A 20,229-nucleotide genomic window follows, 5' to 3' on the forward strand; every position below is an offset into this window, starting at 1 on the left:
TCTTTTGCAAATGCAATGCATCATAGGGCGCGGAGATAAGAGGAAAAAATGAAACGTAGTCTCCATGTTCAGGTTTTATCTCCCATCTTTGGGATCTGTATTTCTCTCAGACATTCAGGCCAGTGTTCAAATTGTAGGCCTACTAAGTTCAGTAGCAGTTGTTTTGATGTACCTTTTAATAAATGTATGGCAGGATTGTTTTAGGTGCCTAGATGATATCTGGAGAGGGAAAGCACTACAATATTTTGTTATATTGATGTCTTTCTCATGGCTACCCATGTATTTCCATGGCAAAGCATTCATGATTTGTACATACTAACTTACTCGTTACACATCGACTTCTTTAGGACTCGAAACTTTACTTCAGACTTGACTTGGGACTTGAGTGCTAAGAATTGAGACTTACTTGACTTGTAAAACAGTCCCACATCTGCCATTTACTGAGGTAAAAGGTATGAGACTTCAAGAATGGAATACTTTCAACTTGGCAGTAGAAGACTAGCCATTAAGTTTACACCTAAGACACTTAAAATAATTGTGACAGTCACAGCACATAGATACCAATAGCAGAACGTCTTGAGGCCTATTGAAAGTTTATTTACAGTTTGACTAATTCCCATGAAGAGTGGTAGAATTAAACAGATTAGACAGCTGTAGATCGTACAAATGGGGTAAATAACTTTTTCCATCGTCAGTTGAACATAAAGAAGTATGACATACTACAGAAGATAGGATGATTCAGATGAAGAACCACAAGGCCAATGTGCATTTTATGAAATGGAGATGAACATGCATCATTACATCATTATTAAAAATGAATAAAAACAAAAGTGTAATATTTGGCAAGTATCTTTCAACTATGCTAATGTAGAATACAAAAACATTTCATTATTCTAAAATGGACCAATATGCACAAAGGCCTATATGGTTCTTCACTGCGAGGATTCAATTAGACAACATGAATTATAGCTTCCAACTATCTTATTTCGTGACCTTTGGAAGCAAAAAAAAGCCAAGACAGCGGGTATTCAAAACCTGCTAATATACAAACACTTTAAAAAAAAAGTCAGTGACAGCATCCATAGCGCTTCCAAAATCTCAATCTAAGGGATTGAACCAGAAATGTATTTCATCCACTCAGGCACACGATCCAACTAAAAGGCAGCCAAGTCGCATTGGAACGTAGATCCAGGTATCGGGCCCAAAGGACCGCTTCAGCACCACAGTTAGCATTGTAAGTTAAGAGAATAAAAAATTAAAGATGCAGATTGTGCATGTTTCCGGAGGGGCCTGGGGTTAGAGGTTGGAGTGAGGTGAGGGGGTCTTATGAGGTCTGGCACTGGACCCCACCAGCAGACGGGTAGTCATCCTCCACCATGTAGTGGTATTGACTGCGTCTTACTCTGGCCGGGTCACAGTCTTCCAGGTCGGCGTAGATGTAGAGGTCGTCGTCCATACTCTCAGGCTGCTCCGCCTCACTCTTGGAAGGAAGGTAGTGCTCTAGCTCCTTCAGCTTGTGCTTGGGGAGGAAGTTGGCTGTGGGGAATACCACCTTTGGAAAAAACAAAACAAAAAGGAAAATGGTTTTAATTTCTACACCATAACTTTTTCTTTAAATGTCATGAAATTAAGAACCAACTGAAACATTCACAAAGCAACGCAAAACACGGCCCGAGTTACACAGGTTACAAAGTGCAGACTTTATAGTGTCAATTACATGATCAAAATAAAAGTGCTATGGCAAAATGGCCACTGGCCAGTAGTTTTCCAGTGGTTTAATAAAACAACAATACTGTCTGTGGCAGATTAAAACTGAGGGAGTGAATTCATATATATAAAAACCACCATCTGGGTCTCCAATCCCAGTATTGTCCAGACCCTGTGTTCTCCCCGAATTTGGTCCCTTGGCTCATCTCTGCAAGTTCTCAATGGGCTCGGGAGATGCGAAGGTCGAGTCATGCGTCCTCCGAAACATGTCCCGCCTGGCCGCCTACTTCTTATCACACTGCTCGCTTGATCCGAATGTCATCCACACCAATGTGTTAGAGGAAACACCATTCGACTGCGACCGAGCGGAGTCAGATCGCAGGCGCCCGTCACAAGGAGTGGCTAGAGCACGATGAGCCAAGGAAAGCCCACCGGCCAAACCCTCCCCAACCCTGGACGGCGCTGGGCCAATTGTGCGCCATCCTGTGGGTGTCACAGCTTAATTAGGACACCATTTCAATAAGATAACCCAATATAAACTCAGCAAAAAAAGATACGTCCAAAGAACGTCAAAGATAACTCGTAAAAATCCAAATATCTTCACAGATTTAAACACTGTTTCCCATGCTTGTTCAATGAACCACCAGATACTGACTGTTACTGTTACTTTTGATTTTGACCGCCCGTTTGTTCAGGGACACATTATTCTATTTCTGTTAGTCACATATCTGTGGAAATTGTTCAGTTTATGTCTCAGTTGTTGAAACTTGTTATGTTCATACAAATATTTACACATGTTAAGTTTGCTGAAAATAAACGCAGTTGACAGTGAGAGGACGTTTCTTTTTTTGCTGAGTTTATATACACACACTGGTGAGGATGATGAGCATGCGGATGAGCTTCCCTGAGACAGTTTCTGACAGTTTGTGCAGAAATTCTTCAGTTGTGCAAACCCAGTTTCATCAGCTGTCTGGATGGCTGGTCTCAGACAATCCCGCATGTGAAGGTCCTGGGCTGGAGTGGTTACACCTGCGGTTGTGAAGGCCAGTTGGAAGTACTGCCACATTCTCTAATATGACTTTGGAGGTGGCTTATGGTAGAGAAATTAACATTCAATTCTCTGGCAACAGCTTTGGTGGACATTCCTGCAGTCACCATGCCAATTGCACGCTCCCTCAAAACTTGAGACATCTGTGGCATTGTGTGGTAACAACTGCATATTTTAGTGGGCTTATAATGTCCCCAGCACATGGTGCACCTGTGTAAAGATCATGCTTCTTGATATGCCACACTTGTCAGGTGGATAGATTATCATGGCAAAGGAGAAATGTTCACTAACAGGAATATAAACAAATTTGTGCACAAAATTTGTGAGAAACAAGCTGTGTGTGTATGGAACATTTCTGGGAACTTTTATTTCAGCTCATGAAACATGGGACCAACACTTTACATGTTATGTTTATATTTTGTTCAGAATAAATACTAAATAGTTCAGCATCTACAGTATCAAGTCCTGAATGGTGTGTGTGTTTTACCGAAAAGAGGATAATGAGGCGTCCCTTTTCAAACGGCCGGCGGTGTATGGGCATCCCCTCATTCAGGACACACTTCTTGTCGCCAGGTTTGATCAATTCCCCTGCAAAGGTAAAAATGAGATAGTTTCTAAATAGAAACTATCAACTGGTGCAGTCACAATACCAACATTTTACTAAACCGAGTAGTATAGCGATATCTTTGGGAAAAATGTTGAGTGGCCTAGCATCCTGTTCGCCCCCCGGACACTTGTTCCCATTTTCTAAACATTATGCACTACCCAAAAACCCTGTCACTGATATTCACACTTCTAATCAATACAACACATAAGGAATTAACTTCACACTGTTCACTGCATAATAGAATGCTGCGTAGAATGTCTGATTATCTCATATTTACAAAGGCTTACATCTAATCTTTCTGGAGCAATGGGAGGAAGGAATATACTGTACATGCATAATGATGTGCATGTCAAATAAAATCTAATATTATGCAGTAATATTATGCTGTTCAAGAAATAGTAAAAAAAAAAAAGACTAAATAAAACAGAAAATAAATAAACAATAAAATTACATATCAATAATGTGCAGAGGTACAGGTTAGTCGCGGTAGTTTGTACATGTGGGTAGAGGTAAAGTGCCTATGCATAGATAATAAACAGCGAGTAGCAGTAGTGTAAAACAAGGGGTGGCCAATGTAAATGATCAAGGTTAATTGTTTAATTGTTCAGCAATCTTATAGATTGGGGGTATAAGCTGTTAAGCCTTTTGGACCTAGACTTGGTGCTCCGGTACAACTTGCCATGCGGTAGCAGAGAGAACAGTCCGACTTGGGTAACTGGAGTCTTTGATAATTCTTTGGGCATTACTCTGACCCTGCCTCGTATATAGGTCCTGGATGGCAAGAACCTTGACCCCAGTGATGTATTGGTCTGAACGCACTACCCTCTGTAGCGCCTTACGGACGCCGAGCAGTTGCCATACCAGGCGGGGATGAAACTATTTGACTTTCATACTCTAGAACATTTGTATCTCTTGACTTCTGATTTATGAACGAGACATACTGAGACAACTACTCTCCACACTCCCCATGCTGAATAAATCCACCTCCTAATTAATCGAAGTGGATGAATAGCAACAGTGGTGTTATAATTTTTTTGTTGTCTCGAACCGTTCTCTTCACTAATCAGTAAATCATAGTACAAACTTCTAGTAGGAGAAACAGATACTAAGTGATTGGATGAGCCTCTGGAGAAATTGTGAGTGGAAGAACATACTCTTTGGGGACCAACCAGGTCAACCTGCGCTAAGGTAATTAACCGCTTGTTGTAATACATATATAAAGGCATTAATAGTAGTAAGTGTTTTGATGATTGTTGATGTTATATAAATTAAGGACAAAGAATAAACTGTAATAACGTGTAGAACTGTGTGACTTGCAAACATTGAATAAAAAGTAGAAACTAGACCCAAAACCCTAGGGGAGAGAACGCCGCTGACACTGCCGTTCTAGGGGAACAAGTCTAGTTTCTACACAAAAGACAATTTAAAGGATTGGACAGCCAACTCATTTATATTGTAAAAAGCAAAGTTACTCTATATTAATATTCAAGCAGTATTAACCGACCGGTGTAGGAATTAAATCGTAAATTGTTTGTCTAGATACTAGAGTGATTGGGATTCCTATAGAGCAATGGCGAGTTGAAGAGTCTACTCTTTGAGAACTAAAGATGCCTGGTAAAGGTACCACAGGGAAGAGGTATTCTAAGTCTGATTGATATCATCTAAGATCCCGAAACACGCCTAACGGCACCACATAAGGCTAATCTCAGAATAAAAGTGCAGGATACATAAGGAGGCCAGTCCGGCGGGCCTGTGAGTCACCTGTTAGCCGGGTGACATAAGAACTTGAGTGAGACGACTTGTATCAGTATTTATGCTGCAGTAGTTTGTGTCGGGGGGCTAGGGTCAGTTTGTTATATCTGGAGTACTTCTCCTGTCCTATTCGGTGTCCTGTGTGAATCTAAGTGTGCGTTCTCTAATTCTTTCTTTCTTTCTCTCTCTCTCTCTCAGAGGACCTGAGCCCTAGGACCATGCCCCAGGACTACCTGACATGATGACTCCTTGCTGTCCCCAGTCCACCTGGCCGTGCTGCTGCTCCAGTTTCAACTGTTCTGCCTTATTATTATTGACCATGCTGGTCATTTATGAACATTTGAACATTTTGGCCATGTTCTGTTATAATCTCCACCCGGTACAGCCAGAAGGGGACTGGCCACCCCACATAGCCTGGTTCCTCTCTAGGTTTCTTCCTAGGTTTTGGCCTTTCTAGGGAGTTTTTCCTAGCCACCGTGCTTCTACACCTGCATTGCTTGCTGTTTGGGGTTTTAGGCTGGGTTTCTGTACAGCACTTTAAGATATCAGCTGCTGTACGAAGGGCTATATAAATACATTTGATTTGAAGTTCTCAATGATATTAAGGTCTGGGGAGTTTCCTGGCCATGGACCCAAAATAGCGATGTTTTGTTCCCCAAGCCACTTAGTTCTCACTTTTGCCTTAGGGCAAGGTGCGCCATCATGCTGGAAAAGGCATTGTTCATCACCAAACTGTTCCTGAATGGTTGGGAATAGTTGCTCTCGGAGGATGTGTTGGTACCATTCTTTATTCATGGCTGTGTTCTTAGGCAAAATTGTGAGTGAGCCCACTCCCTTGGCTGAGAAGCAACCCCACACATGAATGGTCTCAGGATGCTTTACTGTTGGCATGGCACAGGACTGATGGTAGCGCTCACCTGGTCTTCTCCGGACAAACTTTTTTCCGGATGCCCCAAACCATCGGAAAGGGGATTCATCAGAGAAAATGACTTTACCCCAGTCCTCAGTAGTCCAAACCCTGTACCTTTTGCAGAATATCAGTCTGTCCCTGAAGTTTTTCCTGGAGAGAAGTGGCTTCTTTGCTGCACTCACACCTGCCTGCTGCCATCACTGAGCAAGCTCTGTACTGGTAGTGCCCCGATCCCGCAGCTGAATCAACTTTAGGAGACGGTCCTGGCACTTGCTGGAACTTCCATGGGCGCCCTGAAGCCTTCTTCACAACAATTGAACGTCTCTCCTTGAAGTTCTTGATGATCTGATAAATGGTTGATTTAGGTGCAATCTTACTGGCAGCAATATCCTTGCCTGTGAAGCCCTTTTTGTGCAAAGCAATGATGACGGCACGTGTTTCCGTGCAGGTAACCATGATTGACAGAGGAAGAACAATGATTCCAAGCACCAACCTCCTTTTGAAGCTTCCAGTCTGTTATTCGAACTCAATTAGCATGACAGTGTGATCTCTAGCCTTGTCCTCGTCAACACTCACACCTGTGTTAACGAGAGAATCACTGACATGATGTCAGCTGGTCCTTTTGTGGCAGGGCTGAAATGCAGTGGAAATGTTTTTTTTTTGGATTCAGTTCATTTTCATGGCAATTAACTGCAATTCATCTGATCACTCTTCATAACATTCTGGAGTATATGCAAATTGCCATCATACAAACTGAGGTAGCAGACTTTGTGAAAATGTATATTTGTGTCATTCTCAAAACTTTTGCCCACGACTGTACATATGGTCACTGTGGGGACGACATCATCAATGCACTTATTGATGAAGCCGGTGACGGAGGTGGTATACTCCTCAATGCCATTGGATGAATCACGGAACTGTACTGCAGTCTGTGCAAGCAAAACAGTCCTATAGAGTAGCATCCACATCATCGGACCACTTCCGTATTGAGCGAGTCACTGGCAGTTCCTGCTTTAGTTTTTGCTTGTAAGCAGGAATCAGGAGGATCGAATTATGGTCAGATTTGCCATATGGAGGCCAAAGGAGAGCTTTGTATGCATCTCTGTGTGTGGAGTAAAGGTGCACGTTTCCTTCTGGTTGCACGTGAAATGCAGGTAGAAATGAGGTAAAACGGATTTAAGTTTGCCTGCAATAAAGTTCCCGGCCACTAGGAGGGCAGCTTCTGGATGAACATTTTCCTGTTTTCTTATGGCCTTATATACAGCATTGGTTTGTGGCTACGGATAATATAGATGAGAACTCTTGGTAGATAGTGTGGTCTACAGCTTATCATGAGGTACTCTACCTAAGGCGAGCAATACCTTGAGACTTCTTTAATATGAGACATTGCGCACCTGCTGTTGTTGACAAATAGACACACACCCCACCACTCGTCTTACCAGATGCCGATGCACGGAAAATCCAGCCAGCTCTATATTACCGTGTCGTCGTCCAACCTCGATATTGCAGTTAATGTCCCACTGGTAGGACAGTCTCAACCGTAGATCCTCAAGTTTTTTTTCTCCAATGATGTTGCACGTCAGCCAATAGAACCGATGGTAATAGGGATTTACTCACTCGCCTACGAATCCTAACAGGGCATCCCAACCTTCTCCCTCTGTATCTACACCTTTTCTTCATGCAAATGACTGGGATTTGGGCCTGGACTCCGGAGAGCAGTATATCCTTCACGTCAGCATCATTAAATAAAAACAACTTTGTCAGGTACAAGGTGAGTAATCGCCGTTCTGATGTCCAAAAGCTCTTTTCGGTCATGAGAGACAGTAGCAGAAACTTTGTGAAAAATAAGTTAAACAATGCGGGGGGGGGAAATAACACAGTTGTTTAGAGGCCCGTAAAACGTCAGCCATCCCCTCCGGTGCCATTATAATGTCATTGTGGCAGTAAGGGGAAAACACTGCATGAAACCTTTACTCTTCAGTTAATACTCTCCCTCCCTCCATTTCCCCTTCTCCCCCAAACACTTACGCACAGCTCTCCCTACTTTAAAAACATTAGGCACCAAACATAATTTAAGATGTAAAGTCCCCAGTTTAGGGGACCTGTGTGGTTCTGGTACCGGTTCCGACCAACATTTTCATTTAAATCGATCTGTGGACACCATAGATCGGAATGGCTTGCATTGAGCGTTCTTAAGGACACAGGAAGGAGTATGTCTCTTGCCTGTGTGAAGCAGGATGTGAAATCTGACATCACTTGAAGCTGGGATGTCCCTCCTACCATTTCATTCGCTCTTCAGACTGTCCATCAACTCCTGGCTGAACTCTATGTCACAGCCACTAACAACATTAAACACTAACACCATATGCCTGAAATCCTTACATCATAACACAGGAGAGAGTGGTTTCATCGCTGTAGCACATTCAGAGAGATTTATAGTCAGTAATCAAAAATACTTCAGATTTGAAACAAAAAACACTCAGACAAGATTAATATGAGATGAAAGGCGAGTTCAGGAAGCTAGAGCTCTGAGAGATGTTCACAGCGATGGGGGCAGACATTTTGATCAAGAGAGACCTTTAGAAAATATGCACACTAACACTAAATATACAAATACGTATTTTACAGTTGTAAGGAAGGAGAAATTTTATAGTTGGTCGTTTTATGAATTGAATATACTATATTTAGAAAAAATGTAAGTGATTCCAAGCCTTATTCATAGAGTTGTCGAAATATTTCATATTTTCATACTTTTATCATTTGTACTGTACTTGTGTTCTCAAGTGACTACACCTAAGCAATTTATAGCAATTTTCTACCTGAAAGGTTCGATTTTAATATTTTTTTGGAGTATGCAGCATTACAAGTTATTGTTTACGGCCCTTTCATGATAAATAATTACTTTTGGGGATTTACATTTACATTTGAGGTTAATGAGCACCAGAAATATATATATTTTTATGTATAGTTTAGGCTTACATTAGGCCTATATGAATCCTACCTTTGAAGCACATCTCATGAGTAGGAGAGTCTTTTCCTTTTTTCCTACACCTAGGGAATTTGCCTAGACTTACTGTAAAGTGAGCAGGTTGTTAGCTAGGTAGGTAACTTGACAGAACTTTGTTTGTTATCAAACCAATAATTAACGACCCAGGATTAGTTTGAAACATCCCGCAACACGGTTGTGAAATTCTACCCAAATGCATGACCGCAAACTTGCTATTGCATAGTATACTTAGACTGGCCTGTGCTCTTGATTATACCAGGCAATAAAATGCTCCAATGTATCAACTTTGCTCGCTCTGCTCCAATGTAACAGAAGAGTCATCAGGGTCTGCGTCCCCGCTCGCCATTAAATTATATATATTTTTAAACTGATGGAGGAATAGAGATGCGCAGGAAGAGTGGACAGATAAGTATCATGACGTTTTGGTACCGTTATATTACGATGGTACCGGTATAACGTGCAATACGATCAACCAAAAAATAAAATGCATATTTATAAAAAATAATTGCCCAGTTTCTGTTAAGTGAAATAATCTAGGAAGTGTACCTGGGTGGCAGGTGATGAGGAGGCTTCGGTTGTCCAGAGTTTGAACAGGCTTCTGGAAACCACACAGGGCCTCCACCAGCTGCAGCTCCATAGTCATGGTCAGATTTTCCCCTTGCCTAGGAGAATAGAGCACAGTCAATAGGGCTGCGATCGATTGCATTTCAATTCAGGAAGTGAAATTCAAGAACCTATTGGCTCTCAATGGGGATTTTTTTGTTGTTGAATTGGCCAAATTTTCATTTTGCTACATGCCTGGATGCATAGACCTTTTTTCCAGTACACGACACACTGACGTCACACAGATGCGTGCGACTCTTGGAGCATTAAGAAAGCCATCGCCATCTGTGCCCATTCAACAGCCTAGATTTATGTTTTTATTACTGCAAAACAAAATATATTTTTGGGGTTCAAATGCGCTTACAATGATGTTTGGATCCTTGCTTGAACAGTTGCTAAGATTATATTTGGTTGTGATTTTTGCTAAATAACTTTGATCCACAGTTGTTAGCTAGAATGCCAACCCTCATTGATATAGGCTGAAGCAAAAGCTAGCCAGAGAGCCATTTTACTGGTTGACGTGTTTAAGTAAATCCTATTATAATCCAAGAGTAGTGTGAAATGCACTCATAAGCAACATGTAAATAGAGGCTTTTTTGCTGGCATTCTATAAGAACTCCCCCTTGTTCTGCCACCAACTTCCGCGAATCGCCCTCATGCAGCAATGTTTGCAAACACAGAAAGAGTTCTATAGGCTAGTACAGAATACAGACCAATACAACACTGAAGAATATAAAAAGTATTGAGTAGAACAATGGAACTGCCAAATTTGTGCACAAACACATTTGTTGGTCCAATTAGACAATGTGATATAGACATAGGGTTGAGGCTGGTAGTGAGTAAGGACGAGCATGAGAAGTTTCATCTTTTACCTGGTGAAGACAGGATGGACTCTCTGATCCAGGACAATGATGATGTCACCAGGCTCTAGTTCTGGCTCCTGATCTCCCTCCCCATGGAAAACTAGCTTCTGTCCATCCTTCATACCTGCAACAAAAATGTATGATTTATTTAACTCAACTGGCCCATATTTAACTGCATTAAGAGAAGACGGATCAGAATTATCTGGTAAACGCCGTTGACACGCAACCATGCCTTGAAACATTTAGGGCACTTCCACATATCCCTAGATGATTTGGATCCTGGAGCGTTTGGTAACCAGATCCACGCTATAAAGCAGATGTGGAAGTGCTAACCAAACCTGGCCATGTAATGCAGTAGTGCTTGTCGCATGAAACTTAGTTTACAGAAATTATATCCGGAATCTGTAAATTTCCATTATTGTCAAAGCAAACCTTTAGTTGAATTCTCAAAAATGCTCCAGGGTACCAAATTCATATGTGAAAAAGTCCTGACTGTTGCCTTGGACAACCAGCGCCATAGAGCCAAAGAGTAGGGGGACAACCAACCACAACAGAATTCACAGTACACACTACAGTTTGCTTCAGTATAGGGATGTCACTATGGCTATCCATTGGATAAATTCACAAAAGGTTTTAGTATCACAACTCAAGGATACACTAAGTGAACTTGCTGAATGAGCTTTCTTAAAAGGGCAATTCCACCCCTTTTGATTATTTCCAGCACAATACCAGTGTCTACATGTGAAAACGGCACATTTCTACATTTTGTAGGAAAAAAAAGTTAGTTCTACCGATGACATCAAAAGTTAACATTGATTTTCAAACAGGTTCGTGGGGAGCAAGAAAATACCCTCCTTCTGGCTAGAAACTTGTTGCAGGTTTTGAAAATTAACATTTGAATTACTTTTAATCAAACCCTGCAATGTTATAGAAACATGTATTTTTACTTTTTAACTACAGATCATAGAAACACCATTTTCACATACAGGTAACTACCAAAATAAAAGAAAACGCAAACATAGTGTCTTAATAGGACGTTGGGCCACCCGAGCCGCCAGAACAGCTTCAATGTACCTTGGCCTAGCTTCTACAAGTGACTGGAACTCTATTGGAGGGACAGAGTTCCAGACCATTCTTTCATAAGATATTCCATACTTTGTTGATGGTGGTGGCAACGCCGTCTCAAGCACCGCTCCAGAATCTCCAATAGGTGTTCAATTGGATTGAGATCTGGTGACTGACACACTTTAAACCCCCTATGCTCCTTTGAGAACCGTCTTTTAAAATCACAGTTCTTTGCTAGCCATGGTAGGCAAAATAATGTGCAACCGGGCATTTTTATACATGACCCTAAGCATGATGGGATGCTTTAATTGTCTAACTCAGGAACCACACCCTGTGGAAGCACCTGCTTACACTTTCAATCCCTCATTTACTCAAGTGTTTCCTTTATTTTGGCAGTTACCTGTATGTAGACACTGATATGGTGCTGGAGAAAAATGAAAAGGGAGGTTAAAAAGTGACCCTTTAAGCTGTGTGTGAACGTACAGTGCATTCGGAAAGTATTCAGAACCCTTGACCTTTTCCACATTTTGTTACATTAGTCTTTTTCTAAAATGAATTAAATAGTTTTTTCCCCAAACACACAATTCCCCAAAGCAAAAACAGTTTACATTTTTGGGAATAGTAGAAATATCACATTTACATAAGTATTCAGACCCTTTACACAGTACTTTGTTGAAGCACCTTTAGCAGCGATTACAGACAAGTCTTTTTGGGTATGACGCTACAAGCTTGGCACATCTGCATTTGGAGAGTTTCTCCCATTCTTCTATGCAGATCCTCAAGCTCTGTCATGTTGGATGGGGAACATTGCATTACCGAGGAGCGGCTTCCGTCTGGCCTCTCTACCATAAAGGCCTGATTGGCAGTGCTGCAGAAAGGGTTGTCCTTCCAGGAAGGTTCTCCCATCTCCACAGAGAAACTCTGGAGCTTTGTCAGAGTGGGGTTCTTGGCCTGGCGGCCAGCTCTAGGAAGAGTCTTGGTGGTTCCAAACTTCTTCCATTTAAGATATGATGGAGGCCTCTGTGTTGTTGGGGACCGTCAATGCTGCAGACATTTTTTGGCACCCTTCCCCAGATCTGTGCCTCGACACAATCCTGTCTCGGAGCTCTACAGACAATTCCTTCGACCACATGGTTTGGTTTTGTCTGACATGCACTGTCAACTGTGGGACCTTATATAGACAGGTGTGTGCCTTTCCAAATCATGTCTAATCAATTGAATTTACCACAGATGGACTCCAATCAAGTTGCAGAAACATCAAGGATGATCAATGAAAACAGGATGCACCTGAGCTCAATTGAGTCACATAGAAAGGGTCTGAATACTTGTGTAAATAAAGGTTTTGTTTATTTTTTAAATACATTTACAAACCTTTCTAAAAACATGTTTTCGCTTTGTCATTATGGGGTATTATTTGTAGATTGAGGAAACATTTTAATTTAATACATTTTAGAATAAGGCTGTAATGTAACAAAATGTGAAAAAAAGTCAAGGGGTCTGAATACTTTCCAAATGTCGTCACCTGTTAAATCCACTTCAAATCAGTGTAGATGAAAGGGATGAGACAGGTTTAAGAAGGATTTTTTAAGCATTGAGACAATCGAGACATGTATTGTGTGTGTGTTTGCCATTCAAAAGGTGAATAGGCAAAACAAAAGATTTAAGTGGTTTTGGACGGGATACCCCAGGTGCACCAGTTTAAGTGCGTCAATAACTGCAATACTGCTGGGTTTTTCGTGTGTGTTTTCGTGTGTATCAATAATGATCCACCACCCCAAGGACATCCACCCAAACTGTCAACTGTGGGAAGTCAACATGGACCAGCATCCCCTTTCGACACCTCAAGGCTGTTCTGAGAGCAAAAGGGGTACAACTCAATATTAGGAAGGTGTTCCTAATGTTTTGTACCCAAGTTGATATGTAGCCAGCATTTTGTCAATTGACTGCCATTCTACACTATAGGGCTGAGCTGTACGGGGCTGGCCTGGTTAAGGATCCGCCACAGATCCTGGAAACGTTTTGGAAAGGACAATGTGAAAAGGAAATATGTGAGCCAACACACAGTATGTTTTCGTTGGCCCTGTATGCTGTAAATCAGGCACTGATATGTCACTCCCTATGTCATCTTATCACAATGCCCTTCATTCCTGGTCCTAGAAGACTGCAGTGTGTTGCATGCCTTTGTCTCTGCCCAGGGCTAGAAATACTGATCCAACTAATAATCAAGATTTTGACTTCATGAATCAGGTGTATTAGCCATGTAGCTCTCCAGGACCAGAAATGAAGAAATGTAGGTTGTATCACATAACAGACATCAAAAACTCTGGTTAAATGGACAAACATCTAAAATCTCCTACATCCTCAAAATGGAGTAAGAAAATCTTCACAATTTTACCTGGAAAATTGGCAGTCGCTCTGCTAACATTCCCATCCACAGGTAGCTTGGTCTGTCAACTAACGATGTCAACAGGGCCCAGGGCCATGGTGCATCCAGTGTCAACATGCTTAACCCCCCCATTGCTAAACAGAAAATACATTGAAATAAGTATATGTAAATTGTAAGCTGTGGAAAAGCTTCTCTTGATGGACAACAACCAATCAACCGCCTCACCTTTATCAATGTGGACCTCCAGGATCTTCTTCTGCCGCAGGATCTTGCGTCCACTGCAGGCCTTGCAGCGGTCCTTGTGGCTGATGCGCTGGCCCTGGCAGCCCCCACACACAGTGGACACCTGCTGCACCATGCCCGGGCCCAGCTGGTGGAGGCGCACCTGAATGCCCGTGCCCCGACAGGACATGCACATCTCCACCGCGCCCTTCCTTCCCCCGCGACCTACCCCAAAACACAGCCATGTCAGTCCATATCACCCTGGTTGTTTGCAGCAATGACTCTATTATTACATCACATTTTACTATGCATGCGTGTATGCGTTTTAAATGTATGCATTTTATATCAGAGCAACAAAAACAATGGAACCAAACAATACAGTTTGGGCATCGTATGACGATGATCTTGGAAATGTTTTATCCTAGCAGAGGCATTTACCTCCCTCTAACAGTCAATTGTTTATAATGTGAGCTTGTAAAAACCTTAAATCACTACAACAAAGTAGAATGACATCCAATCCATGCACGATCACACAGGGCTATTGAACCCGATGACTCTAGGGTCACTACACTGGTCATTGTCATCCTTTTAATAAGGGACTGATCAAGACCTAGGTTAACCAACAATGTAACATGTGTAGTATTGTAGCACCTTCACATCGCTCGCAAATAACATTCTTCTGGACAGCAAGTTTCCTCGTGACGCCATTGAAGAGGTCTTCCAAAGAGACAGTGAGCTGATGAACAACATTCTTTCCTAGGTTTGGAGAGCACATTGGGGCAAAGTATTAGCTTTAGAGATGTTAAGAAGAACCACAGAAAACCAAAGGCCAGAATTTGGTCTGTGGAAGCTAATATTTGTCTCTGTACTATTCTGTACTATTTTGTTTTACCTCTCCTCTCCCGGTGCATTCGGCCACCTCCTCCAAAGAACATGTCAAAGATGTCCATGGGGGATCCAAAACCCCCGCCACTGCCCCCTCCTTTTATGGCTTTCTCCCCACCCCGGTCGTACACCTCTCTCTTCTGGGAGTCCGATAGCACTTCATATGCCTGAGAGATCTGCTTAAACTGGGAAGAAAAAAATGAATTATCAATTCTCAGAGCACAAACTACTAACAGAAATCAACTAGTACTCAAAAATATTAATGTCTCACAGAACTGTAGAAACAATGTATGTATTTTCCATATTCATCTCTTAAATTAACCTTGCACAACTGGTATCAGTGTGCTGGATTAGCATATAGCGGCCTCCCTGAACTTGCCTCTGACTGGGCTTGAACCAGGGTCCTTTACCTTGCCAACACACGTGACCACCCGCTCGATAATGTGCAAACCGTTTGAGCTATACAACATTTACCAATTGGATAGCTCCGTCTGCGACATTTCAAGCTAGCTGTGGAGTGAGTTTACTGTAAGTTCTTAATACCACTACACTGGCATGCATAACGTTTCTCCACTCAACCACTGGTAATAAATCAGAACCTATTCACAGAAGCAGTCTCACATTGTTTATAACATACACAGCTCAGAAAAGTTAAAGATGGTATGGAAAAATGTATTCTGTGACTATGGTGGATGCAAAGTGGTTTTCTGAATACATCCACTCACTTTCTCCCCTTCCGTAGGGTTCTTGTCAGGGTGGTACTTCAAGGCCAGCTTACGATAAGCCTTTTTCAGCTCATCTGGAGTGGCATTGGGCTTAACACCCAACATTTCATAAAAGCCGGTTTCCTTCACCATTGTTGTTTGTTGCAGACTGCAGAGGGGGGAAAATGCTGTTCACACAAATGTCCGTTTCTCTTCCTGTATGACAAATAGTGCCGAGCCATCTACTTTTTAAGGTCGGTTCAGTTATGGCTCGATTACAAAGAAATAACGTTTTCGATAGAAGAAAAAAAATGTGTGTGGGGGGTCTTACGCAGTCTTATGAAATCACTATTTAGTAGTTCAAAGTAAATAGTAACTTTTACGACTGCTGAATACCAACTATCAATCTCTATCCCTTTCGATCGTGCATTCTTGTCTCTTCTCTCCGTCTCTTACCGGACAAGTAGGCGAGCAATTGGTTAAGTTCATTGCAGTTAATTACCACCTGTTCTGTTCTAAACTATGTAGAATATTGGCCTGTTGGAAACATTGCACAGTTTGGGCTTGATCTGATCAAGAAAAACTGCAGATTGCACTCTCACAGAAAAACAAAACAAAATGGAAATCAAATAATTGAACCGAACTTAGACAATTAGTTGCTTAAAAAAAAAAGTTGGTTAATCGCTCAGAACTAATGACATTATTTGCATTTGAAACCACTTCTTGGTATGACAACTTCCTCCCCCACCACAGCAATTTGACAATAGAAATCTTCAATCAGATAGCATTAGAAACCAAAGTTGGTGAATAGCAACATGTATTTCAACATGAGGGGTTAGCTCTTAACATCTGATCTAACCAATACCACAAGAGTTTCTGAACCCAGAAGCGCAACATGGTGAGACTTCTGAGAACCGTTGTGAAACAGGTCAGAGGGGTGTCCTACAAAGCAAACTAGATCTACTCAGGGTTTTCTAAAGCTAATCAGCTTCGGTTAGCTTCACATTCCACCTTCATCCGTCCTACAAAAGTGTTTATTGCTCGTCCACCTGCCACTACCTCTAGCAGGCTTGTATGTAAGTGCACATGGCTAGTCAAAACACTGACCTCGCCATTGAGACTATGCTGAAAAAAAACATGGGCAAGACCATGCCACATTCATTTGTGCCGAAATCAAAATGGGACAAATTATCTTGCAAATTTGGCAGGCTATGGTGTAAAATAGAAGTGCCGTCTTTATTTTTCTCCCTTACCATTAATGCTGTCTTGCGCGTTTCAAAGCACAACAAGTATATTCCCCCCTCTCCTATCAATCAAATAATTGTATTGTCAAACAAAAATATTACTGTGTGTGAAGTTTAAAATGCATTCTGTCTTTGCTAAATGTGCAATGTGATTTTAACATGACTCTTTTTTTTAACACAAACATTTGATTTTTTCCCTAGTTTTCAGTCGTCAGCTTCGCCCAGGACTTGTTCATGTGAACTACAATCCTGACGCTGTGTTTGAACATCCATAATCATCCCTTGGGAAACGGCTTTCAAAACATATGGCTTTCATCAGCAAGAAAGAACCTTTAAATAAAGAGATACACTTACTGTATCAGTTATGCACAGATCCATACAGCTATGGTAGCCCAATATTGGACTAAAGGTGCCGAGCACTACTCCTTAAATAAAGGATCTTAAATGTTCTGTTTAAAAGGGCGAATTGGCTCTTTCAGCCAAAAATGCCATTTAAACGTGAATCGATTCTCAATTGCGGTATGGTTCTAGAAATATAAATGGCCTTACTTTCATATTAACAAAATAATTTCACAAATGCTAAAAACAATTACTGTGCACCTTTAACACAATTGTAGAGGACAGTATTTTCAGTGACACATTTGGGGCCCCGAGAGGCACATCGGTCTAAGGCACTGCATCTCAGTGCAAGAGGCGTCACTACAGTCCTTGGTTCGAATCCAGGCCGTATCACACCCAGCCGTGATTGGGAGTCGCACAATTGGCCGTCATTGTAAATAAGATGTTGTTCTTAACTGACTTGCCTAGTTAAATTAAAGGTTAAATAAAGTTTTTTTTAAATGTGGCGTTTGTCTTCAGTTTACTCACAGGTAACACGTTAGGTGTTCAGAGACGAAGATAGCTAAGAAATTAGAACAGGTAGTCCACTGACTTGTGTCCGTAAACAAAAGCGCTATTATTTCTCTCGGATATCAAATACAAAATCCTCATGCTTCCAAAACCGTACCGCAAGCGATGCGTGTTAACGTTCAGAAAGGGCTTTGGGGCTTAATAAAACATCCCTGTACAGAAGACTCATTCTTCCAATTACTCTTGTATGTTTATTGGAACTATGTCATAATCAAGGGCTAGTAGTAATGTAATGGAACTGTATCGTGATCAAGGGCTAGGAGGTATTGGAGAAGCAGTTTCTGCCAATCTTCATACTGTAACGTACTGTCTTACTGTACTGTCTTTGCCAATACTCTAGAAGCGTTAACTAGCGTCAGCTACATTAACGTTAGCCAACGCTGGCAAGCTACATTATTTCACAAAACGCTTAAAGGACAAGAGACCGAGCTAGCTAGTTTCCAGTATCCAATATAACATTAAGTTAGCTAGCTAGGTAATTTACCTAGGTTTGATAGCTAGCCTAACGTTAGCTGGCTAGCAATCCCCGACCTAGCTGAGAGTGATAGTAGTAGCTTAGCTAGTAGTTTGTTACCAATTAGGAACACTACTTTTTTTGCAGAAAGAAAACACCATTATATTGCGATTACCTGTTACAATAGACGTCTGTAGAGAGAAATTATTATTTTTACTTAGATCCCCCCCTCTCGTCCTGGCGATGAACTTCCAGAACCTTCGACTTGCACCGCCTACTTTGATGCTGCTTTCAAGACAACTCGGGAAAAAACGAGGTCAAACCATGATGTCGGTAATCTTCAGGGTGGAAAGTCGGAGGTATAGAAAGATGCCCTAGTATCCGCTTGGGATTCCGAAGTTGATGGCCGTTCAAAACGATTTTTTCCAGTCGGAGCTCGTTTTTTTTCTCTCCAGAGTTCCCAGTTGCCTGTAACTCACTAAAGTCGGAGATTTCCCAGTTGTTTTGATTTTCAGGGGAAGCCAGGCCTCACAAAAAAATTGACCAAGGATTTTTAATTAAAAAAATGTAAAAAGGTGTTTCAGAATTTTCCTTAAATTCACAAGAGGCTGAATGTATATCACCAGAAAAAGCATCCGAGCGGGTGAAACAGAGCCCCGCTGTCTCTATGTGTAGGCCATCTATCTGATGCTGGCTGGACCAAAAGAGTAATAGGCTGACCACACCGGTGCAAAATTGATTTAGAAATCAATGTTATTCAATTATTGCAACCACACTGCCCGCACGCGCCAACAAGCATCTTCGTTACCAAGGGCTAAAGTAGAAATCTGGCAGTCTTTATGGGGGTGCCACAGGGTTCAGTTCTCAGGCCGACACTTTTCTCTGTATACATCAAGGATGTCGGTCATGCTGCTGGTGATTCTCTGATCAACCTCTACACAGACAACACCATTCTGTATACTCCTGGCCCTTCTTTGGACACGGTGTTAACAAACCTCCAGACAAGCTTCAATGCCATAAAACACTCCTTCCGTGGCCTCCAACTGCTCTTAAATGCAAGTAAAACTAAATGCATGGTCTTCAACCCATCGTTGCCCGCACCTGCCCCCTCGTCTAGCATCACTACTCTGGACGGTTCTGATTTAGAATATGTGGACTACAAATACCTAGATGTCTAGTTAGAATGTAAACTCTCCTTCCACACTCACATTAAGCATCTCCGAACCAAAATGAAATCTAGAATCGGCTTCCTGTTTTGCAACAAAGCATCCTTCACTCATGCTGCCAAACATACCCTCAAAAAATTGACTATCCTACCGATCTTTGACTTCGGCGATGTAATTTACAAAATAGCCTCCAACACTCTACTCAGCAAATTGGATGTAGTCTATCACAGTGCCATCCGTTTTGTCACCAAAGCCCCATATACTACCCACTACTGCGACCTGTAGGCTCTCGTTGGCTGGCCCTCGCTTCATATTTGTCGACAAACCCACTGGCTCCAGGTCATCTATAAGTATTTGCTAGGTAAAGCCCTGCCTTATGTCAGCTCACTGGTCACCATAGCAGCACCAACCCGTAGCATGCACTCCAGCAGGTATATTTCACTGGTCACCCCAAAGTCAACTCCTCCTTTGGACATCTTTCCTTCCAGTTGTCTGCTGCCAATGACTGGAACAATTTCCCTCACTAACTTTAAGCATCAGCTGTCAGAGCAGCTTACCGATCATTACACCTGTACATAGCCCATTTGTAACTAGCTCACCCAACTACCTCATCCCCATATTGTTATTTTTTTTGCTCCTTTGCACCCCAGTATCTCAACTCACATTCATCTTCTGCACATCTATCACTCCAGTGTTT

General features: G+C 41.9%; 1 protein-coding gene across 5 annotated transcripts; it reads right to left on the reverse strand.

The window, feature by feature from the left end:
* Positions 1 to 576: 576 nt before the first annotated feature.
* LOC118362909 (dnaJ homolog subfamily A member 1-like) lies at positions 577 to 18,711 on the reverse strand. Of its 5 annotated transcripts, none has more exons than XM_035743630.2 (9): positions 18,584 to 18,711; positions 15,781 to 15,928; positions 15,063 to 15,240; positions 14,822 to 14,926; positions 14,174 to 14,395; positions 10,507 to 10,621; positions 9,578 to 9,693; positions 3,243 to 3,343; positions 577 to 1,552 (listed from the first exon to the last, which is right to left on the reverse strand). In XM_035743630.2, the coding sequence occupies exons 2-9, from the start codon at positions 15,910 to 15,912 to the stop codon at positions 1,325 to 1,327; spliced, it is 1,197 nt and encodes a 398-aa protein (XP_035599523.1). In that variant the 5' UTR covers positions 15,913 to 15,928; positions 18,584 to 18,711; the 3' UTR covers positions 577 to 1,324. The 5 variants fall into 5 exon arrangements, with proteins under 5 accessions (XP_035599523.1, XP_035599522.1, XP_035599525.1 ...); XM_035743629.1 differs by having other exon boundaries at positions 18,542 to 18,698; XM_035743632.2 differs by having other exon boundaries at positions 18,397 to 18,616.
* Between the last annotated feature and the right edge of the window lie 1,518 nt (positions 18,712 to 20,229).

Source organism: Oncorhynchus keta, chromosome 29, assembly GCF_023373465.1.
Source record: "Oncorhynchus keta strain PuntledgeMale-10-30-2019 chromosome 29, Oket_V2, whole genome shotgun sequence".
NCBI classification, from domain to species: Eukaryota; Metazoa; Chordata; class Actinopteri; order Salmoniformes; family Salmonidae; genus Oncorhynchus; species Oncorhynchus keta.

Bases quoted from the DNA above. Each gene is read 5' to 3' on its own strand.
- LOC118362909 (XM_035743630.2), bottom strand. From the start codon at position 15,912: ATGGTGAAGGAAACCGGCTTTTATGAAATGTTGGGTGTTAAGCCCAAT. The intron at 14,927-15,062 runs GTAAAACAAAAT...CTCCAAACCTAG, and splicing joins AATGCACCGGGAGAGGAGAG to GAAAGAATGTTGTTCATCAG. The intron at 1,553-3,242 runs GTAAAACACACA...TTTTTTCCAAAG, and splicing joins GCCTCATTATCCTCTTTTCG to GTGGTATTCCCCACAGCCAA.